Source organism: Cebidichthys violaceus, unplaced genomic scaffold, assembly GCF_023349555.1.
Source record: "Cebidichthys violaceus isolate CVI_PGR_0920_01 unplaced genomic scaffold, fCebVio1.0.p SCAF_25, whole genome shotgun sequence".
NCBI lineage: Eukaryota > Metazoa > Chordata > Actinopteri > Perciformes > Stichaeidae > Cebidichthys > Cebidichthys violaceus.
This window is the reverse complement of record NW_027176428.1, coordinates 6,375,965-6,400,830: the sequence shown is the minus strand read 5'-3', so window position 1 is coordinate 6,400,830 and position 24,866 is coordinate 6,375,965. Positions and strand designations below refer to the sequence as shown.

The 24,866-nt window shown below is 39.7% G+C and overlaps 1 protein-coding gene across 2 annotated transcripts; it reads left to right on the top strand.

Moving 5' to 3' along the window:
* The first annotated feature begins 143 nt into the window (after window positions 1-143).
* Window positions 144-23,835, top strand: gdf11 (growth differentiation factor 11). Of its 2 annotated transcripts, none has more exons than XM_068720319.1 (3): window positions 144-927; window positions 14,760-15,133; window positions 20,413-23,835. In XM_068720319.1, the coding sequence occupies exons 1-3, from the start codon at window positions 513-515 to the stop codon at window positions 20,788-20,790; spliced, it is 1,167 nt and encodes a 388-aa protein (XP_068576420.1). In that variant the 5' UTR covers window positions 144-512; the 3' UTR covers window positions 20,791-23,835. The 2 variants fall into 2 exon arrangements, with proteins under 2 accessions (XP_068576420.1, XP_068576419.1); XM_068720318.1 differs by having other exon boundaries at window positions 20,410-23,835.
* Window positions 23,836-24,866: the final 1,031 nt, after the last annotated feature.

The window sequence follows — 24,866 nt, the reverse complement described above, 5'->3', positions numbered from 1 at the left end:
GCTCTGTCCCTCTTGACTTGGTGACAGACCTAAAAGCCTTTTGTTGCAATCTTAGCCAATGGAGACGGATTACGACACCGGGCAGCTGAGATATATAAAGAGCCCCTTTTTGACCGCACTTGCACATTTTTCAGTGACACTTCTGAACATTCACACACCTCCATGGACTAAATTGTACAGAAGATCCCAAAACAGCCATTACACTACACGTGAGCGTGCTATGCATTCATCAGACACGAAATTTGTTCACTTTTAATCCAAACAGTCTGTACCGAGAAACACTGGGACGTACTTTTTTGGGGGGGAAATTGATTGCAGAATCTCCTACTGCCAAAAACAGCAACTTCGGGTTGATCGTATTGGATTAGATGCATGTCACTGATTGCCTGCCTCTTGTAGGGTAAGGAAAGGAGAGGCGCACATCCAAGAGAGGGGATATAACGGGATATAGCGAGTGAACAGACAAGAAACAGAAAGAAAAAAGTTGCATTGCCTGGTGTCCACGCATCGTCATGCCGAGGTACAACTTCTTACTGTGCTTAATGGTGCTCATCTCCTTAGGACAGTCGGGAAGCGATGAGCCCAATCTGCTGCTGCCTTCTGCCAGCGAGACGCCCACGGATGCCGGGCTGTCCCTGCTGGACGAGGACGCTGGTTCCCACGAGTGCTCCGCCTGTGTTTGGAGGGAGCAGAGCAAAGTGCTGAGACTGGAGACCATCAAGTCCCAGATCCTGAGCAAGCTGCGTCTGAAGCAGGCGCCCAACATCAGCCGGGAGGTGGTCAATCAGCTGCTGCCCAAGGCGCCTCCGCTCCAGCAGCTGCTGGACCATCACGACTTCCAGGGAGACGCGTCGTCCCAAGATGAGTTTATGGAGGAGGATGAGTACCACGCCACCACGGAGTCCGTGATCACCATGGCCTCTGAGCGTAAGTAATAGTTTACAACCCAACACTATTCTCTCCAAATGCGTCATGTGCGTAATTGCGAAGCAGAGGTTCAAGTGACTCAGGCCTGCTCTGTGGACAGTGGAAGCTGGTGCTCATTCAAATCAGTGACCTAACCTACTTTTTGAGATTGAGGGGTCCACTCTGTGTGTCTAACTGATAATAAAAAAAAATGTCAGCTGATAGCCACTGCTGTCAAAATAGGGACTACGCGTGAAGCTGATAAATCAATAATCAGCAGCATAAAGAGCCTCATCACTGAAACAGACAGCTCCAATATGGCCTGATGAACTTTTGTATACATGGTGGTGATGATAACGATGACGATGATGATGATGAGGATGATGATGGAGGGCTGAGCCCTGTTGGAGCAGCAGTCTAGTGTTTAGCTTCTCAGCCACCTGCTGTCATGTTCCAACTTTTCCCCTTTTAGATGCCTTTTGTGTGTTTGACGGGGAGTAAACGCATGACGGACCCGTGTGAATGTCAAGTGCATTACTAATGATAATGCAGCATTTGGCTGGCAGTTGCATCACTTCATCCTTTTAGGTCTTCTTTTGCATAAAGGCCCTAAATTCTGGAGTTATGATCACATCATGAGGGTCCCTGATTATTGCCCCTCTAACAATTTGCTCGCCCGCTTATACTTTCCCATAAAACCACAGATAAACCGCAGGCAGGCCCCCTTGGAGACATTTTATAAAATTACTGTTGAACCCTGGCAGCTGTGCTCTATCGGTCTTTTATAGGAGGCTCTACCGGTTTCCCTGCTGTTCATCGCAGTGAGAAAAAGTGTGTCCAAAAAGCTGCTATTGTTCCCCTCATGCAGCGGCCCCCCTCGGCCGCACTTGCCTTTTAAATGCGAAGTTTATGGGCGCAGCTCGTTTTTTTTTTCACTACGAGTACACAAAGACAGAGAATCACTTAAGGTCGAGGGGAGTGTGTGACCTTTTCCTGGCGAATCGCGGGGTTCAACAACATTTACACACGTAATATATTCTGCATAAGGCGGATAAAACACACTCCAAATAATCAGTTTTTTTCACCCCACGAGTGAACAAAGATATGCGAATGTGGCCTCATCTGATGTCTGAAACTATTAATTCCTCATTATAATATCTATATATCCATATATCAATCTATCTATCTCTATAGTTGGCAAAGTATATTTTAATACATTATATGTGATTACTGCAAATCAAGCTAACTTCAGGCTCAAAGTCATCTGAATTTGATCTCTATCCTTCCTATTTCACCAACAAGCTTTTAACTGTTACTTTTTGCAAACATCTCGGTGAACTTAATAATTGTTTACTCTGAGAGATGTTTTTAATCCGGACTGATGTGATCAATATAGTTCAGTTAATCCTAAAGAGAAACGGTGCACAGCTGATGTCTTACATCTTACAGGTGAATTCAAGAGGCAGCTTAAAACATTTGATTTGTCATTTGTCAACCGTTTTACTTTATGGGCCAGATATTTTTAGGACATTTCCACAAAAGAATCTGTCCAACTATCTATCCCCCTCTGTTTCCATTAATATCACTTGCTCACTCACACAGCATGTACTTATGCAATTCATGCTGACAATGAAGATCTTCTATAATATCTTGCTGTTATCGCTCTGATGTGCAGATCAATTCTGCATTAGTTATTATTCCCTTTCCACCTCTAAATACAGACGAGATGAAACTCTGCATCCTTAACACACTCATCTGCACATTACAAGTGAAATCAACAATAAAGTGCATTTTTGACTCCTTGCTTCCCAACCTCGGCACAGCCCCACGCACACACAACACACCATGCAAAGCGATTTGACACCTTCTCAATCCAAAAAAAAGGGCATTATGCATGACGCTGGCTAATTGCATATTTCTAACGGCCTTGTGCCAGCCAGAGGAGCTAATGACTGACATTACTGCTGTATCTGTCATGTTACAGCACTTCCTGTTCTGCTCTGTTTGCCTCATCTCTTTACGTCAGCTGCAGTTTTTATCATCTGCTCCTTTTCTCCATCTCTTTCTCTCTGTCACACCCCTCACCCCCTCCCTCTATCCCACCCACACCTTCCTCCCTGTTAGCCCCCTCTCTCCTTCCTCTTCTTTTTCTCCGGTACCCATGGAAGAGTTGAGAGAATGAGTGCATCTCTTTTTGCCTGTGGCGCCTTAGTGATCTCACAGGATTAAAAGTGCCTTTTCTGTCTCTCTGATAGAAGGAGGACTTCAAACACTATTCCCTGCGCACCTCGAACCCAATCACCCTTTCACGGTCGTGCACACTGCCTTTGATGGGCCATGTGGGTTCACACAGTACATACTGAACTGGACCTGTGCCAGAGTTGCTTCTTAGTATTCACTCAAGGTACGTGGGTGCCGCAGTGGGGGTTGAGAGGGTCCATGCTTCCTGGTCTCTAATTACTATGAAATTTCATGGAAAAGTACAGCTATTTATATCATAGTGCAGCACTAAAACATCTCTCTCTATGTAGTGTGTTGTGTAGGTAACCGCTCCACTTGCTGTTCATGCATTCAAAATGAGTCTGTTTGGAGCAGTTTATCAGGGTCATTTTCTAGTGCAACATTGTGAACGAGTGTCGATTTCCAGCTATTTGCATTAAGAGCTGTTTATATGTGTTGATTTATGTGGGTAATCATGCGTGCATAGTGTGCATTTTGGATCTCAGTTTTGCCTGAGGTGGGGTGAGGATTTGACCCTACAAGTCTCCCATTTGTCACCTGTCCAAGACATTTAGAGCAGACCTTCCTCTCCCATCAGGGGCCTATTGCTCCTTTCTTTTTCTCTGTCTCTGTGTGCATGTTCTGATGCTGATTAACAGCACACGGTTCCATTAAATACTCCAGCAACATTGAATGTTAAAAAACAGTCCTGCCCATCAGGAAAACAATTTAAAGAGAAGAGGCACCTTTGTGGCCTACAAATACTCTTGACTTGAGTTTAGATTGTTTGTGAAAAGCTTAATGCATCATCTTCTTGAGAAAACTTAATTTCTGTTCTGTGACATTTTGAGTAATTTTGACATTGTCCGGTAAGAGAAAATCCAGCAGAGAGCAGCACTTACTTACCCTCCCTCTGAGCCTTTATTCCATGTTTACATTTTTCATAGCAGTGTGTCCAAAACATAGGAAATCAGTGACTATCTGCAAGGAAAAACTTTACATTTTAAAGGCATGAAAACTGAGGTTTAGACATAAAGAACTTTGCATTTGAAACATTTCTTATGACCATTTAGCTATTCTTGAAACTTCTCACTTTGTTAAACTATTTCATACCCACAATTTTATCTTGTCCATCATGATTGTGTGTAGGCTAACATTAGGAAGTGCTACACTGCTATTATTATGTAATCCTCTTTAAATGAGGCACACTCAGTTCAAGCACAGGCTTACACAACTCTTGAGTTGAAAAATGAACATCTACAAACATGTAAAGGTATGAATGTACACATTTCCACATGTGCACACTTGTGTAGACACATGAGGATGCTCTTTCAGGCACACACACTCACACAGTCACACACACACTCCAGAGAAAAGTTCTCCTATTGACAAAAAGGGTCACAGAGTTCACAGCTATGTGATATATTGGAAGAGGAGACTATTAACCTCATCGGGTCTCTTTCTTTGGCAGCAAAGACGAACCGGTAGTAACTTGAACACTTATCCCCCACCACATACACACACATGCTCACACACACACACACTCATCCACTAACCACTCCCACAAAAAAACAAGTCTTTTATAGTGTTGACCCTATAAAAGGGTCATTTCCTGAAGGTGCAGGAACCATAAAAATTAAGAGGGAGAGCGCTAAAAGGACAGAGCAGCAGAAGTCGGACTGTCTCCAACTCACTGGCCAGTGTTTGATGGAAGTTGATGACTATGTGAGGTTTTTATAGATTTATTTATTCCATGGAGGTCTCAGTTTGACGATGACACCTGTTCTGTAGTTGCTGGCATCAGTTGAGGGAAAGATAAACTTTGGTGTTGAATTGTTTGGACACTGGGGGGGCATGACCGGTTTGTTTAAAAAGAAGTAAAAACTTAAGAAAGAAAGGTCTGTAGAAATTGCACAACATACTGTCAACTTTATGGCTAATAAAATTTCAAAGGGACCAAAGTCTATTAATACAGGGACAAAATTTCCCCAGGACCTCAGGAATCTCACTCCTTTCACTCTCCTTTCCCTATTCCCACGCTCCCGTGTACCAGTCCCTGCAGCCGGCCTTTTCTCTTGGTATTTGGGAATATGTTGCTTAGGAATTAATGCGTGCTTTACCAAAAATACTACACTGAGAAGTTGAGAGAACGGATGTAAGACTGCATTAATCAGTCAGTTTAGAGACATGGCTGTGCAAGAATATTTTTGCCCTCCTTGTTATAAAAAAGACAATCTTTCCTTTTACTCCTGATGAGCACTGGTGAGCTCCGCGTTGGTTCTTTAAAGGATTTCAAAGACAGTGATCGAGTTAGTTGCATCGCAGCTCATGCTGCGGGTATGGGGGTGGGGTGGGTGGGGGAGTCCACAGGGAGCAACAAGCAGCCCAGTCCTATCCTAAAGGGACAGAAATCATGCAAGGGTTTTATAGGTACAATTAAAAAGACCTGAAACAGATGTTACGTTTCACTAATAAAGGAAATAATTACTTCACACCAGTAATTAAGCCCTGTGTAGGGACACGAGTGAGAAGGAGGAGGAGGAGGAGGAGGAGGAGGGGAGTAAAAAGATAAAATGGAGATCATTGAGGGGATTATTGTTGATGGATGCGTTCAGGCTCTGTGTGGTCGTGTGCAAGGAGCTGCTGAGGATCAGTTTATGGAAGAGTCCATTAAATCTATGAGGCGTTTAAGCAAAGGAAATGCTGCATGGGCATAATGCTTGATCCCATGAGGGAGCCACTGTGTCGGATGGAAGCACAATTAACAGTGGATTACCTCATCATTATCAACATGAAAATTTAATTAGCCATTTTTCTGGATAGCAGCTTCTCGCTGTATTTATCACCTGTGGTTGTATTTCCGCCTTCCATACCCACATCACCCCAGGAAGTTCATTAGGGAAAATTCACAGTCGAAGTGATTTCTTTAGGGACAAGAGCCAAGTTTGATTTATATAACGTACAACACAGCTCATAAAGGGAATGATATGCTTAGAAAATAACAGTGTGGGAGTAAATGCTTCCTAGAGAGAGGTTTGGTCACAATAAACTAAACGTTGTCTTTCGAGAAAACTTGGCCGAAACGCTGGCAGATTTGGGTGGCTTCAGAGATTTCTTTCAGTAACTGAGTGCACTCAAACAGAAATACTTCCAAGCAGAAATATGGCACATTTTTTTGTGTTTAAAGTGATTAACCTAATACTCACATGTTGACCACTGATTAGTTTCAAGGACATATACAGTATTTTGGAAAAGCAATTTTGACCTGTTGGTGTCGGGTCTGGAAAGTTTAACCAATGCAGAAGTACCTTAAACCTTCATTCTTTCTAATAGTCAGCAGGGAGCGACTCCTCTGGTTGCAAAGAGAAGTCTGATTGCATAGAGGTCTATGAGAAAATGACCCTACTTCTCACTTGATTTATTACCTCAGTAAACATTGTGACTTTATGGTTTGAATCACTAGTTTCTAATCTTCTTCAATGCAGCATGATGTTCATTTAGTAAATTGGGGTCCCATTTAGTGTAAAATAGATGATAAAGCAGGGTATGCTTTTGGGAGTGGCTACCTAGTGATTGACAGGTCGCTACCACAGTGTTGTCCAGTGTAGGAGTTGTCCTTGTATTCTTTGTCATCTTATTTAGCCTCGGTGTACTTAGCTCCACCCTTTTGTGTCACTTCTGGTTCCAAAAAAACAAGATGGTGAAGGCCAAAAGCCAAGATGGCGACAATGCCGAATTCCGAACTCTAGGTTTTAAAACTGCAGTTCATAAACCAATAGGGGACGTCATGATGACTACGTCCACCTATATACAGTCTATGGCTGGTCGCTCAGTTTGAGAGAACTCTTAGGTTGAGTGACAATAAATTCATCAATACTGATCAGTCCCCCTCATGCCATGGTGCATGCATGTTGTGTCTTAAGATGATGAGCAAACTAGTTTTTATCTGCTTTTACAGGTTTGTTTCAGCTACATGGAGCATAAAAACTTAATAATGCTTCTCCATGTTTAGTTTGGTGTCGGAGAGCGTTTATCAGACTGCTACCAGAGAGAGACATATGATGTTTCGAAAGAGAAAATACTACATGCGTTTTGTCTATGTCTGTATTATCTAATCATTGATTTGTTAAATACACTGGTTTCTGAGTCTGAGGAAGCATTGTCAGTGAGTGAGAGTGATAAATGTGGGTGTCATCTGCATAATTAGGATAGGTATTTTTATTATTTTGCTTGTAAAGTATCAAAAGTCATGTATGATGTCTAGAACATGGGTGGCATGGGGGAAAATTGTCCGCTCAGTAGCAATGCCTCAAGTCTGGTCTTTCCTCATTTCAGCAAACACAATTTACTGTGTTCGCGATTGGGAAGCCAGTGAAGGATCATGTTGTCAATGAATGCACTAGGATCAACCTACTGGTCCTCTGCAATGAAGAAATCACATTTTATCACAGACAAATAATCTCAGACATAGGATACACAATATTAAACATTTTCCATGTTTTTGGGGGAAGAATAGTTTTCAGTAGTCAATAATAAGGGATAGTAAAACAATAAAAAAGTGCAGAAAATGTGTGTAGTGCAATTTATTGTTGCAGCAGCTCAATGCCATTGTTGACTGATTTCTAACACAGATGTACTGTAATATAAATTAATAGAGCTCTCAGATGGCCTGTGGAGAGTTGCACCTGGTTTCTGCTCTGGTTTCATTAATCAGCATTAATGTCAATCTCAGTTTTTCTTTATGAAATGTCATATTAACAATTACGTTATTCTAAATCACATGAAAAAATACCAGTGGCCATGACTCACTAGAGAAAAAGGTGTTCTCAGGAGTCAAACCTGAGTCATGTTTTGTTTTTACAGTATGTGTTGCTGCAGGTCACTTGTAGCATGTGATGATGTAGAACAGGCTTTTATTAAAAGTTGCTCCATCAAACAAGTCAACAAACAATTAAACTAACAACAGAAGATCAGCAGTCAGGAAGTTTGAATTATAATCCTTCTGCTACAGGTCTTCACATAACTGCTGAGATGAACAAACTAAGTCACCAACCAATAGTTTATCTTTGTTGTAGTGATGTTAGCTGTCATATAATATGAACTGCTTTAGTTTCTGTTACAGAGTAGACTCATACTCTTTTGTTTTTTTGCTGCAGAGTTTGTACATTGGGTTAGCTGTGCTTGTTACATTAAGCAAGAGTAAATAAGTAAGTTGTAAAAGACTCAAAATGATGACAAAATCATAGCTGTTGAAGGCCGACCAGGTTTCTGTCATGCACAGTTTTGCAGACTTCTTTTGTGACATTGGTTTACAGTAAAGTAACTAGATGACTTCCTTTGCCGTGCAAGTTGATGATAGGTGTTCATTTTGTCTTTGGGTTATTTAAATTTAATCAACAGATGTATCATGTTGTACAGTGAAATAACTCAGCAGATGATTGAAGAAATATAAATCACCATGTTCAATGACATATGGTCAGCCTGCAAATCAAGAGATGATCTGTTAAATCTATATGACTTTGAAGTTTCTCTGAACAGTAATGGCTGAAATTCGAACTGCTTCTCAAGTGTTTATTCTCGTCTTTCTGTTTTCCATCAGTCACCTCTGAGCTATGTCCCTTTTGAAGCCCTCGCCTCTGGGCTTCAGCCATTTCTAAAACGATAATCTCTCAAGAGGGTCACTGCCAAATTGAATGCCTTACACACGTGGGTATACTAACACACTGTTAAGTTGCAACACATTTCAGAGAGAGAAATACATTTCCAACAACAACATTTTAGTTTGCTGTATGTTTTGGCTATGCCTGTCAATTCGGTGAAGATTAATCTGAGCAGAAGAAATGTGAAATATAAATTACAAATTACAATATAAACAACATTGAAGATAATGTCCTCTTCAATGCTTCATAATATCAAAATCACAACTGTGTGCTTCTGCTTGGTATGAGTTAACAAAATTATGCTCAGCTTCCAAATAGCAAAAGCTAAATAGTTTTAGTTTTAGTTTAAAGACTTTCTCTGTACTTGTACAGGCTTGATGTTGATTGGACCACAATGATCAGTGGCTAAAATGCAATTCAAGTGTGCATGATAGTCTTGAAATATATTAACTGTTAAGTGCTGTCTTAGATTGTCATATGGTAGTGGTGTTTCCTTTAAATACAGCACAAAAATACCCATTGAATATTGCATATGTTAGTATTCATTCATTATCTGACTGTCACCAATCCAAAGCAGCAGCATTAAAAAACAGAGTCTGCTATTCAATAAAAAGCACCTTCCTGTCTTGTCTTGTTTAAATATCTGCTTTTATATAAAATTTGTAAAAAAAATAAATCAAAATAAAGTTTGGATTTAACTTTTTAAAACAGAGCAGAGCGTTGTCCTCTGACGTTAACGTCTTGCATGTATGTGTGGATGCACATAAACACAAGCGGTGAGACCCCAGCATGCTTCCTGCTGTCCAGCTGTCCACCTAATTGCAGTTCACTGCACGCTCGCTCTTTTCATCATCCGTCCCCGTCCTGCTGGAGATGTCCCACAGACGTTTCCCTCCTAATAGAAACACATATAACCCCAACACTAAAGACAATGAGTCTGTTTGCTGAAGACAGTCAGTTTGGAGCTTGTGTATGTCGTGTGTTTATGTGTAGTTGCATGTTTCCATGTGTGTGTTCACTGAGCTAGAACAGGGAGCTTTAGGAGGTGTCTTTTGTTGCTCCTGGGGGGCTACTGTGCTCAGTCCTAATAGGAGTCTTGTGCCTGCCGTTGTCCCAAGGGAGGGCTTTTGAATGAGGGGGTCTAACTTCACACACACACCCCCCTCATCTCCATCCCCAGCTCAAGCCAGGCCTCCCCCACCACCCTCTCCCATCCCTTGGGACTGACCGAGAGACAAAGAGGGAGTGGGGCTGGGGTGGGGTGGGATGTTTGAGGGGGTGCACTGTGGCCCCTGTCTTATTAGAAGGGTCGTGAACGTGTCACGATGATTAATATGCTGAGGTGCGTGGGGATACCCTAGAGTCACATTTATTCAACATGAGGGCTCCCAAACACACACTCACCCCAAAATGGCACATTTGCATTTCCCATTAAGAAAAGAAAATATAGATATATATATGCAAATGAAACTCCTCTCTTGGTTTATACCATTTTGCATTATCCATTTGGATATTAACAATAGATGACCGTTTCTCTTACTGCCTCATTTTAGCTCCAGATTTTCACCTGATTTGATGTTACAGCACGTGTACACAGTGTGACCGCCTTTCAAGAGTTTGGATAAAGAAGTGAACTCTAATGAATTTGTTTTAAAATATGAGCTAGATGTGTGTAGATCATTTTGAAATTTTGAAATATTTTGTGATAAATTATTTAAAAAATGTATATAAAAATTCTGTTACCATTCACTGTCAAACAAATTCATCATTTAGTTTTTTACCTTGCTGCCTGACATTTGACAAAGAGCCTTGAACAATTTGATATAGATATATGAAACTGCTCCCAGTTTTCAACTCTTAGATTCATTTATTATGCTTTCTAATGCATTCTATCATGTTATAAACATTGGGTGGGGGTCTTGTAATTGCAGTAAGTATTGTGTGGTTGCTCTTTGTTGCTAAAGTTGAAAGTGTGGGGAAGTGCGAGAAGCAGCAGTACAGAAATCTTTGTGAACTCTGCCAACTCTTTTTTCTATATCTTCTATATGGAAATCAAAGATTGATAAATGTCCATTTACCATTTTTGCAATACTGCCAACATTGATGCAGCCTCACCGGTAACATGTGTTGACTATTCATTGTATAACTGCACCTTAACTTTCCCTCTCCATCTGTTTTTTAACTGTTTAACTGGCTCAACATTACTGCATTTAATTATTAAGAACATTTAACTTTGAAACAGGCTACGGTCATATTAAAATGGACAGATGGCATGGTGAATAAACTCTTATATACATATGTCTCCCCCTAATATACACGTATAGGCTCTGGGCTAACTATGGGACACAGGTACCCAGGGAGTCCACCAGATGTTTGATAGGCTCACCTGCAGGCCTGCTGCGTGCTGGCAGTAAAATTCATGCGCTGCATATGCTGCAATTATACCACAGGGAAATAAGCTGCTATAATAATGAAGTAGGCTGGGAACATGAGGAGGAAAAGCAAACAAGCCTGTTTCCTTTGGAAAAACACAGCCTCTGTCCATACTTAACTTTACTTGTTCTTTACTTTTTGATAAACATAAGCGTTATTTCTGTATAAGGACTAGCTTCTGTCTGCATCTAGAGTTTGCCCAAGGAGAGAGGTGTTGTCGTTGCTCCAGTAGGTGGTGCTGAATGCAAAATCAGAGTTCATATCCTTACTGCAGGGTTGAAAAACTGAAGTATAACTAAGCAAATTGTTCAGGAAATTAAGCCATAAAAACAGTCCTGCACTTGCAGTAAAATTGTGAGCTCTTTTAGCAATAATGTGTTATGGCAGCAGGAGCTAAGTTAGTTCAGGTAGAGGCATTAAATGTCTTTACAAGCTAGCTTTGCTCATTTTGCACAAGTGGAACACTCTGCCAAGACGTGGGGTGCAATTAAGCTGCAGGCATTTATCCTCTGTGGTTTGCCTCTTACTTGCGCACTTACAGGATCTATAAAGGCACAAATTGATTTCACCTATCAATGCAGTCATTGTTTAACATGACGTAGCTCATATGTGCATGTGTGTTTAATAACGGAGGTCCTTACTGGATCACAGTATATGGGCCCCGCTTCTCAGATTACTCCTCAAGAAAAGGTCTCCGCTCGAGAAGCTCAACCATTTCAGCTCTGCTGTGTTTCTTTGTTTTCTTCCTATAATTCAACAAAAGCGATACAAACTGTTTGCAAAGGAAGAGCTGGTGTGTGTCGGTCCCCATCTGCAGCGATTAAAAACAACAAAAAGTAGTAATCACAAGTAAACCCCAAGCAAACTGCAGAATCATTCATTCCCAGTTTTGTGCTGATGAGCAAACACAACACCACCCACGTTAATTGCTGTGACCCCAGCAACCCACCAAAAGGAACATTGACATATTGTTTGTTCAGCGTGAGACACTGTATAATTTACACTCACTAATGACTGTCCCTGGAAATACAGGCTGAAGGACCACGTCTGTCCCTGGCTTGGCCCTTATTCAATATTCGCCCTGGACTGTTCTAATGGATAGTCCATCTGTACCTCTGTGAATTCATATCCCTCAATGCATGCCCATAATTCAATTACAACACTTGTTTAGTGTAAAAAGAAGAAAACAGCCTGGTGCAGTGTTCTCTCCTGGCCAATTGAGGTTTGATAAACAAATTCACTATTGGCTGGAGAATCTCCACCCTAATCAAAACAAAAACAAACTGTGGTTGATTCAGTGCTGTTGTGTCTTTTAGATTTTAGATGATTCTCTGTTTAAGAAAAACAAACGTGTGTTGTGAAGAAAGACATATTACCATTGCCATGGGGTCGACCTTGACCTTCAAACTCAATCTGGCTATTAGGGCCGCCCCCCCCCAGCACCCCTGAGATGTAAAGAGGCTGACGGTTTTGACCCCTGATCCCATTTCTTAACTAGGCTGAGGTGCCAAATAACCTTTTGACCCAGGAAGCATTTGCAGGTTGCCTGAGCAACCTCAGATTTAGCTATGATTGACAGTTCCAAACTGTTTTTTTTTTTTATCCACTTCTTTTTCTTTTTTTTTTAAAGAGGAAGAACAACACTCCCCTCCAAGCTAAATGACAGAAAACAACAGTTTATTTGCAAATCTAGAGTTGTAATATGTCAAAAACGCTCAGAGAAAATGGGCAGATTAGATATTCTATTGTATTCAGTTGGCACATTATTATGCCAGATTGATGCAGAATAAATTTCCCTTAATAAATGAACGTTTTACATGGAAATTAATGTATGAATGCAATGGATGGATGTCATTATATCAGATGGAGGTCTATGTAAATGAACCATGAGCAGATTTGACATGTGGTGCAAATCACAGAAACACCAGAGCCGAGGATCATGACAGGAATAAATCTGCCTATTTTAGGAGTTGGCTTGTGTTCTTTGACATAACCCTTAATCCACACCCCAAATATATTTTCAGCAAGGATGAGCCACTAAAAAACTTGAGATGTTTTAATTTTGCTATTTGTAATATAGGGGTAGACCATTTCATTACGATTGACCCAGGGGAATCTAAGGTTACCATCTGGCCACGGGCCACCATTACTGATCCTTGGTTTAATATGCAAATAGATCAACCTTGATGTAATCACAAATGTAACTTGACTGAATGGACCAAACAACAGGACCATGTGCACATGTGATAACAGACAGCCTTCATGCAGATGTAACTAAAATAAGCAGTTGGGCAGAGAATGGTAGTCTGTTCACATTCAGTTAAGAAACCCCGGTCTTACAAATGGTGACAGATACGGATTATCTTCTCTGGGCTATGGCTTGTGCTTGTTTTTCCTGTAAATAACTTGAACTCAATCTGAAGTTTTTAAAATCCCAATTAAGATTCATCACAGAGCAAAAAACAACCAAGATCCCATATGTTGACAACACTAGTGTATTACTGATCTGGAGTTAGGCAAAAGTCTGCCAACTTGTTATCACTTGTCAGTGAAGTGCAGATCTGTGGTAGTGTCTGGTTTTAAGGTCAGAGTGCAAAACACATGCACAACTTTCTTTTTAAGGAATACCTGCCAAGGAATCACAACACTCTTAACTACACCTTTTATAATGTCTGCTTTATTACAAAATAACGTTTGTCTCTTTGTGAGTTGCAAATTAATTACACAGACTCAGGTTGTGTTATTGAAGAAATAGTTTTAAAAATGAAATATGTTATTTTTTGTAATGTAATAAAGTAAAACAAAACTGTGGTGAGGGACATGTATCTTAAAATGTAGGTGATGGATTATAGCACAACATAAACACAAAGGAGTATAGTGTTAACTTGCAATAATTGCTAATTCATGCAGAATATAGTATTTGTTAGCTTCATAGACTTCAATAATACAACTTTCCAATTTGTTGTGTGGATTTTTGGAAGCTGTGACAAAAGTATGAGCTACTGGTAGTTCCTCATAAAACTGCTGAGAGATGTTGTGGATTCTTTGTGCCTCTTTGGGAGTAAATTCTCATGTATCTTCTTCTAGTCCTTGCTTGGCTCTATCAGAGAGGATCCATCTCAGCTATGCAGCTGAGTATGAGTGTAGTTATTAACAATACATGAATGAAGACAGTCATTGTTTGTTCCTTTGGTGAATGACTGAGCACGGATATAGTTTTGGAGTCAATGTTGCACAAACATACAGAAAAGAGCACCACCTGAACCTCACCAAAGATCGAGCCAAAATAAAAACATGAATATTATGCATAATATTAGGCATTTACTGTATATGCTTTTATTTAGTCGTCGAAAAAAAGAAGATGACAGGAAATGAGGGGAGAGAAAGATGGAAACTACATGCAGCAAAAGTCCCTTGCTGGACGCACACTGGGATCAGTGTTCAGCGCTTTGTGAAGGATGATGATGATTGAACATGTTATGTGTACAATTAACTGCATATCCAATACCTTTATAAATGTAACTGTCCTCTTTTCCACAGCGGAGCCCCTGGTGCAGGTGAATGGGAAGCCAAGCTGCTGCTTCTTCAAGTTCAGCCCCAAACTGATGTTCACCAAGGTGCTGAAGGCCCAGCTGTGGGTGTACCTGCGGCCGTTGCAGCAGACCTCCACTGTCTACCTGCAGATCCTCCGGCTGAAGCCCGTCACGGAGCAGGGCAGCCGCCACATCCGCATCCGCTCCCTGAAGATAGAGCTCAACTCCAGGGTCGGCCACTGGCAAAGTATTGACTTTAAGCATGTGCTGCAGAACTGGTTCAAACAGCCCCACACCAACTGGGGAATCGACATCAACGCCTTTGATGAGAGCGGCAATGACCTGGCAGTTACTTCGCTGCGACCCGGGGAGGAGGGGCTGGTAAGGACCCTCAGACCTGTCCCTGGGGCAGGAGGGAAATCCCTTTTCTTAAAGCTCACATTTCTGCAAATATTAATTAGTATTTCAATCAATGGATGGCGGCCAAATTCATGCTAGAGAAAAAAAACTTGATCCAAAGAAGTGGATGTGTATTGATAACTAGATGAGACTAAAATTGTAGTATTCATAGAGAAAAAGAAGGATGGCATTTATGTCATCCTGCATGTCATAGCTGTTTCTCTCCCTCCACATCTTTGTTAATCTATCTAGTGAGGATGCAATACAGGTTACTATACTGATGTATAAGTCAGTTATCAGATTTGATGTTGCCCTACAATATTTGTCTTGCATCCTTTATGATTTGTGTTAGTTTCAGAGCAGATTTTAAAAAGTAAAAGTACACTGCTGTGTTTTAGATTTATGAATATTGTTTCCTACCTTCTTGGCAGCCACTGTTTATTAAATTGAAATGATCAAAATCAACTTCAGAGACTACAGGCTTGTGTCAAGTGACCAGATTATAAAATCTGTTTTACTTCATCACACAGCCTGTAGATTGTAGCAGAAATAATTTTCACAGTAAAGGTTTGTTCATCATAAGCAACTTTTGCGCATCTGCAAGCTGTTTCTCACATTACAGTGAAATGAATGATAACTAGTTGCTGCGCAGAAGGAAGTAAACTAATTCTTGGTGGATGAGATATGAGCCCCATGAAAAGGACAGCATTGCATCATGTAGCATCAATCTGCATTACAAATACTAAAACATAGCAAATACTATGATGAACTGTGGACATAAATAGTGATAGGTAATTCAGTGTGCACTATATTGACATCAAAATCCAAGTTTTGGGCCACAGCCAAAGCAGCTAGCAGCTACACTTCTGTAAAAGCACAAATGGTTTTAAACAAACCTGCAGTCGACACGTTTTTGTAAAGCTGCATTCATTCCAACAGCCTAAATCGTAAAGTCACACTGTTAAGAGAACAGCTTCCCCCTGACTTATGTCACAGAGTCACCTCAAACACAAACATGCATTTGTTGTGTTAGTTAAAGACACTGATTGTAAATCTCCACACAGAAAGGAGTTATTTGAAGCCTAGGCATGAAGCAGCAGGGATCTGTTGAAAAACCTCCATTTTCGTTACTAGGTATATATATATATATATATATATATATATATATATATATATATATATATATATATATATATATATATATATATATGCAAAAAGTTTTGAAGGCTGTTTACATTTAGGAACACAGGTTGAGCTCCATTACGTGTCAAAATTGGAGATGATCCATTTCAATCCTAGCCATATTGTCAAAAGGTGGATTTGAAAAAAGTGACTCTAACTTAAAATGGTGAGTCTATTGAACCGTCATGTATTTGTAACCCTAAATACCATCGCCATTGCACTCTATTTGAACATGTCATTCATGACCTCTCTATATTTAGTTCAGTCATGAGAAAAAACAGCTGCGTGGTTTTGATCAGCTTCCACCACTCAGTTTGCCTTTTGAAAATGCACCATTTTCCATTGTTCTTTCCATGTGGAGTTAAAAACTGATATTGTGCTTGCACAGACAATTATATTAAAAGATTAAGTAGAAAAGATTTTACTCCTTGCAAAATGTAAATGGATCGTAATCTGATGTTCCTCTGAATATTTTGGAAGTCCCTTTAAAGATTTTCACTCATCATTTAGCCTCCTGTTGAAAGGATGTTTTATGTTTGTTTGTTTAGGTTTGTATTTAAATGTACTCGGTTGATTCTAATGTATTGAATAAGTTTGCATGGATGAAATCAAAAAGTAAAACCATCTATGAATCATTAATCTAGTCAAAAATAAGAGTTATTGCATACATACATACAACATCTACGTTGAATTATGTAGGCCACTCATCCAAGTTAAGCAACACCAAATATTTACCAAGTGACCATTTGCATCAGATCTTCACAACACATATCAGAGGTCAGCTCTGGTGTCTTGGCCAATAAATCTCTGCCCTCTGAGCACACAGCAGTGTGCAATATTATTCTTGAACCAAAAAAAAGGAAAAGATGAAAAACACAGGCAAGCGTACCAAAATAAAACAATTCACAACAAGCAAAGAAAGAGTCAAACTTTACTTCTCCCTGATCCTCTGGGTCTTTTTCTCTACAACAAAAGCCCTAAAGGCCAAGCTGACATGGTCTCACCCCGACGGCCTTTCAGCTTATTTCCTCTTTTGAATGCGTCACAAAAACTGTGCTCGAGCCCAGCTGGAATCACTGTGGGGAGAGGAAGGCTTTGTAAAACAAACATGATGGAGTAAAATATTTGATTTGTTTGCTTTGCCCAAAGGTCAAGGTTATGGTAGCCTGCAGATGACCTGCTGGGTCATGAATCAAACCAAGTACATAGAGTCAGCCATCGATGTTAGAAAAAGACAGTTTCTACTCATAGCACATTGTGTTCCTACGTTAAAAATGACAAATTAATTCATATGTTTTTATGAAATATCAGATGAGTAGGTATTTTAACCCTTTTTTCTTTGTCACTTTTGGCTCCTTTCAGATTGTCCAAATGTCAAAGTTTTAGTTTGGAGAAAAACTGGTCATTAGCAACTGTTAGCAATGCTAAGCTAATCTAAATGAGAGAGTACCTCTCTTTTTTTTTTCTTCACTGGAAATTACAATTTTTACAATGTTTACATAATGCATTTGCATTTACATTAGTGAGGAAATGTTTGCCAAACTTTGCATTATGAATAGTTTTGCGACTCTTTTAGAAGCCTATATGCTCAAAAATGATAGACAGGAGACATTTTGACTTGCCGGTGAAACAAATGTTGTTAATGACGGCTTAGTTTCATCACGTGTCCCAGTAAATCTCATCAGTGAACACGACACCAGGGTCCCGGAACCACCTCACCTCAATGTATTACAATTGTTTGTTATCATTTACACCTGCTGATTTTCCTGCTATGACGAGCCTCAATGTCTTCAAAGAGGTCTGTTCTGCTGTCGTGGTTAACAATCAGATCAGATTCTCACTTTACAAACCGTTCAGTGTTGCAGATAACTAGAGGGCTTTTAATGTAATCGTTTTATAGAATTTTACTAAAACTGACAATCAACAGTTTAAGCTTATTGGTTTGGTTTCTTTTACTCTCAGGAGTAGAAGAATGTTTTGAAAACTGCTGCACTTGTGTAACTAGTTGATTTTTAAGTAGCCTTTTTCACAGCAGACATTTTGTCTGAAAAGCACAGGAGTTACTAACAACATTACTGATGAGTCTTTTCTGTTCAAGTGTCCCAACAGTGTGACAGTGAGCCAACATGCACAATGAAACTGAAGCAGATAAATGGCATTAATTAATTTATTAATTGTATTATTTATACCTGTGTTTTTACTGTAACAAGTCAAACTCACTTTTTGTGGAAAAAAGGCTCATGGGCTGCTGTTGTAACTCTTTATAGAGGATCATCAGTTTGTGTTTTAGTTTTGCTGAAATAATTAATTTTGTACCTGGACTACATTTAAGTTACAAGTGTGATTAGCCAGGAATTATTTCTATTCATATTAAGAGGAAGATCACTCCACATCTATTTGACATGTTGAAAGAGGGAGATTTAGTTTTCATCTTAAGGATATCATGGTATCTACTTCATTTAATGATACAACAGAAATATGAACAGTCAGAGAATGTTGAAATCACAGCATTAGAATACTGTATGCTGAACACTTCAATTCACTTTGTATAAGCAGTTTAAATCTGTACTTTGGCATCTTTAGTCTACTGAGGTATCAAAAGACGACTTTAGCTTGTAGTCCAGTTTCTGTGAGTGTAGGAAAGCTGACACATGGATTGAACACAAAATAAGTGCAGTTGTCAATTGACTTTGTGTATGTTTGTGTCTTTACTTGGAAAAAAACTAATTCGATATGCAGTCCTCCTCAGTTGTACAAAAAAGGATATGAATCAATATCAATATCAATATATATACATACATATACAGTATATATATATATATATATATATATATACTGTATATGTATGTATATATATATATACTGTATATATATATATAGTCTTGCATCAACAGTTAGTTTTGTTTTCTGTTCAAAACTCTGCACACCACCACATTTTAAGCTATTTTGTTTTATTCACAAACAGGACTGTAAAAATAACACTCTGAGTCTTTATGGAGACTTGCATGCTGTAACTATTTCTTGGCAAATAACTGCTCGGAGCTGTAACTTCCCAGAGTCTTGTCGTTGCCCTGAAGTTGCCGGGTAACCAGTAGAGACACAGAAGGGCTGGGTGGACGAATGAAATGTTATTCGTCAAGAAACAGTTACAGTACCTCACTCCCCTTTAAATCACAACTTGTCATTTACTCTTCAATTTGTACACAGATTAAAACAACAGACATGACATGATTATTAGTGAGTTTTAGAGGTGTTGGGGCGACTGTGGCTCAGTGGTAGAGTGGTTAGATCGCCTAGTCCATGTCGATGTGTTCTTGGGCATGACACTTAACCCCAAATTGCTCCCACAGGCTGTGCCTGTGGTGTATGAATGGGGGTGAATGGTTAGTTAGAGTCCTGATGGGCAGGTGGCACCTTGCATGGTAGCCCCTGTCATCAGTGTATGAATGGGTGTGAATGGGTGAATGATGACATGTAGTGTTAAAGTGCTTTGTGTGGTCGTAAGACTAGAAAGGCGCAATACAAGTACAAGTCCATTTACCATTACGGGATAGTTCAAAATGAAATAATGATATCATGTATTTCATACACATGTGATCATATCATGTTGATAATCCAGTGCCACTTAAATTATTTTAATATTACAGTTAGGATTACAGATTCTCTCTTCTCTCTTCACCTCCCTGCACTCGTATTTTGGTTGTAATTCATTTGCCAAAAAAGAGACAAAACACACAACTGATAAAACAAAAGATGAATTTGACTGTTAGCATCGGCATCTTTCTTTTCAAATGTTCTAAAGATATCACAATAATATCCTTATGGTAAATTATTTGGGTGACGATTATCACAGCCTTAGTGGGCAAGAGCAAAACTAGCTGTTTCCTTACAAAAGCAAATAAGCGTACAATGTCCTTTTAAGACATAAAGTGCCATTAAGCAGTGATGTCATGTACTGTAGAGGTTTTCTTCTTCTCAAAGAATTGTATTTTTCTTCACTGATATGTCAGCCAAGTTGTTGTTCTCTTATAACCACCTCTTCCTCTCTGCCCTGCCTCTCCTCCCCCTGATTCCAGCAGCCGTTCCTGGAAGTGAAAGTTCTTGAGACGACCAAACGCTCTCGGAGAAACCTCGGCCTGGACTGCGATGAGCACTCCACTGAGTCTCGCTGCTGTCGCTACCCTCTGACTGTGGATTTCGAGGCGTTTGGCTGGGACTGGATCATTGCCCCCAAACGCTACAAAGCCAACTATTGCTCTGGCCAGTGCGAGTACATGTTCATGCAGAAATACCCGCACACTCACCTGGTGCAGCACGCTAACCCCCGAGGCTCTGCAGGGCCTTGCTGTACCCCGACCAAGATGTCCCCCATTAACATGCTCTACTTCAATGACAAGCAGCAGATCATTCATGGCAAAATCCCAGGGATGGTGGTGGATAGATGTGGCTGCTCTTAGGCTGCAGGGGGAACGCACACTTGTGTACAGCCACCATCCCATCAAACCACCCAAAACCCTTACGGAGCTCTCCCTTGGCACCAGAACCCACTCCTCGGCACCAGATTTCACTTTCGCTCAGCCACAAAATCATTTCACTGGGTTTCCATTTGTCCAGTAACTAAATTGATTCTAACTGAAAAAAAAAAGTTATGAATGAAACATGAATCAAAAAAAGAACTGAGTGATGGAAATACAGTACATTATGAATAATTAAAGAGGTTGTCCTTGTGGAGCAGCTTCAGAAAACGGTAAATGAGACAAAACTATGTTCTAGAGTACATGTTAGTTTTGTGGGTTTTTGAAGTTGTTGTTTTTTTTAAATGGCATCTTTGTAAAATGTCCAGGTTAGTGGATTGAGATGACAGGAGACATAAGCATTTACAATAATTTTAAAGCAATTTCAGTTCTAAGGTGAGTTTGGAAATATACAGATACGCTTACTTACGGGTGAGATTTGATCCACAAAAATGTTTGCACGGGGGCATTATCAGAATTATTTTGTAATCCATCACTTTAACAAGAATAACTAAATCCATGCTAATATGAGGAGGGTTTACCATTAGAAATACTCTTTGTATAAATCCAAAATCTTGTTTACAGATGCTTAGAGATGTGCTCTAGAGATGTAAAGTGTTGAGGAGATCCAAAACCAAACCTATACCCTCTATTAATGTATAACACTTCAGTGTGACATTCTTGAGTATCTATGAAACCTTTCACAGGTACTTTGATCTTTTTTAATGTGTAGTCTTGTAAAACTCAAAAAGGAGCAGGGAGAGAAGAGGTTATACTATTTTCACTCTGTCTTTCAAAGCAGATAAATAAAGCCAGTATAGCTATCTCTGCCATTCTGCAAATGTAGATAAGACATATTTAGGTTTCACTGCGACACTAAGTCTAAAACTAAGTACTGTAATGTAGATGCATTCTGAAGTTATTTTGCACCACCTGGGAGAGGAGGAGGAGCAGGATCCTGCAGGATGACAAGAACACCAACACATATCTTTCACTTTAACACCCTCAACTTTTGCATTAAATGTTTAAAACAGAGAAGTAAATGCACAGTTTCATAACTTGAAGGGGCCTATGACTGAGCACGTAATAACAGACAGGAAGCTAAATCCATACCCTGAAATAAAATATACGAGGGTGACAGTAATGCTCAAATGTTCACCCTGCTGTGAATTATTGAACTGAAAATAGCACAAAACAAGATCACAGTATTACTTGTACTTACAGCAGTGTTTGCATCCATGTTAAAAATAACTCTTGAATTTAGAAAGAGTAGTAGCTTCATTACTCACAAAGTTCATTCACTCTTTCTCAACGCTAGTTTCAGAACAGAAGAACATAAAAATCCTTTATGTGCTGTACTCAAAATAATGGCTTTTATAAATCACAACAGACCACATAACACATTCAGATCAAGACAATGTAACTCAACAACTGACTTTAGTTTGGAGAACATATTTGATTGCTTTTTGAAATGCCCCCGTCCACCTCCACCTCGACTTCATCGCCATCATCATAAAATATTGTTAGTGCTTGAATACAGAGTAGATTAGTAATGCTTGAAGTCTGTCTTTGTCTCCTGGATGTCAAAGCAAAGATATCCTTTTGTTGTAAACGAAAGCACTATGCTGTTGGATAAAGGAAGAGCCTTCTGACACTATATATAAATGATATATGTATATATTAAAAAAAAGGGATACAAAAACCTTTTTTGGGGCACTCTACCTTACCAACAATAAATTTTGCACTATGGGACGTTCATGGCGTGAGGAGGTAAAGTGTTGTTTGTGTTTTATCAAGCACAAGAGAGCTTGTACAGTATAGGATTAAAAAATAAAAAATAAAAAAAAAAACTATTCAAGCTTCTGGTGATAAACCATGAACTAGAGAGGTTATCACTTCTTTTTGATACCATCACGCTTTTCTGACTTTTGTCTGAAGCGGGGGCCTGTCCATACACTCACACACTTTTATCCAATCTGGAACCTGGACGTACTGTACCAGCGGCCTGAAAGGCCTCCTTGCCCACTGTGGGTGATAAGTCATATGTATAATAAGTGTCTGGATCAATGAAAATAGAATGCTTTAACTGGAAATGGCCCGCCCACCAACTTTAATCTGTTACCATGTTAGAGAGACTACGTCCTTTTGACTGAAACAATGTGTCGACTGTCTTGCATAGACATGTTTTTGCCTTTGTGTGTATTTTAAGTGAAAGCACCCATGTAAGAATGGGAGGAGTATCCAGGGATTGTTAGCCAAAGTAGAGGATGACATGTTGTGTGCTGTAACTTTTGTGATCGCAGGAATATGCTAGAACATTTCAAAGGGAGGAAAAAGCTGGTTTAGGGGCAGTGGTTGGAAATAATTCAACTGGTCAATTATCTATTTATTAATACTAATTACAATGCATTTCAAAGTCTGTCTACCTCACTGTAGCCCCCTCAAAACCTTGCTTTTTTAATTTGTCATTGACTAATCTGTGCAAACATTTAACCAATAAGACCCCCCCAACCCCACCCCCCAAAAAATGTAGATGAAAACCACAGGGTCTCCTTGCTCTCAGGTTCAGATTGAGTTATTGACAGAGTGACTGATGGTAGCGGCTCTGGTAATGTGTGGTCAAAAGAAATAATTAGCTGTGCCCACATCTATGGCTTGGTGAGAAGTCGCATTTTGAATTTTAGTGTTTGTATACTGGTATGTGTGAGAGTGTTTTCATATAAATATATGAGAGTAAGAAATCTCTATGTAAATACCTACCCAAATGTTGACATTTATGATGTTTTGGACAGGTTCGCCGCTTCCAATGTTTTTCTCACTTTCCCCCTTCATTCCTCCATTCTTTGTGTAGTTTTAAAAAAAGAAAATCACCCCAACTTTGTAGTTTAATGGTTGTGCATATGAATAACTGTTCAATTGTTATTTTTGCCTTTTGTTGTTTATTTACTGTCATTTTTCTTTTGTACAATAAATCATTTATTTAGCTTATGGGATCTGTTGTTTATTTCTGAAAGTTCTGATAAACCCACTGTTCACTAACTGCTCAGCACCAAACAGCAGACAGACACATTTAAGAGCTAGCTGGTAAATATAGTGGAGCACTTAGCCGCTAAAGAGATATATATTTACCTCAGTAGTTGGTAGAGATCAAACACAAAGCTAAAAGAGAGTGAATATTGGACTTACATCCATCACCATCAGGGTCCCGGAAACACACTTTCAAATTCATGCTTATGTTTCTCTATGTCTGCTGCATGTGTGAATAGTCAGCTGTTTGCAAACTTTATTGACAATCTTTTGTTTTAAAATGGGGAAAAGCAGAAACCTTTATTTATTTATTTTGTTTTGTTGTTTGATGCCAATGACAGATTGAACCGTTGGAATCCGTTTATCAAATATGCACCAATTGTTTGTTTTGGAGAATATACACTCTCCCCAGGTTGCTCTCACACCTTGAGAAGCACACACACACACATACACACACTTGGTTAAGCCACCGGTAGCATCCTGATTCATAGAATAAACAGTAACGGGCAGCAGAGGTGGCAGGAAGCAGATTCACCGCTAGGCTAATTGGTGAAAGAGAGCGTTCAGAGGACAAAGGTTTAGTCTTGGGGTTCAGGTTGCCATTATTTCGATGTCATATAAAATCCAGCCTGACCCAATTAATATGCCACCTGATAGAAGGGCCTCTCATCAACCTAATTTAGAGAATCAATAGGGGACAAATGAGAGTGAGAACGAAGCTCTTTACGGATGCAAATAGACAAAGACCACCCAGTGCAAGCTCGAGGAGACTGATGCCAGCAATGACATAAACCTTTTGACAAATCCTCACTTGACATAAACAAACATTCACACAGTCCCCTGCCCCTCAAGTGCATCAATGTGCGGTACACATCATCCGTCATACCCGCCCTACATAGACAAGGGAGGACATTGATGGATGTTTTTATTGTTTTGGCACATAAGGAGTAGTTGTACAAGTTGGACGTGAAGTATTAGAGGCTTTAGAAGCT

What these genes read in the sequence shown, in the direction of transcription:
- gdf11 (XM_068720318.1), top strand. Translation starts at nt 513, where the DNA reads ATGCCGAGGTACAACTTCTTACTGTGCTTAATGGTGCTCATCTCCTTA. An exon ending in GATCACCATGGCCTCTGAGC is followed by an intron (nt 928 to 14,759) that starts GTAAGTAATAGT and finishes TCTTTTCCACAG; the next exon opens with CGGAGCCCCTGGTGCAGGTG. An exon ending in GACCCGGGGAGGAGGGGCTG is followed by an intron (nt 15,134 to 20,409) that starts GTAAGGACCCTC and finishes CCCTGATTCCAG; the next exon opens with CAGCCGTTCCTGGAAGTGAA.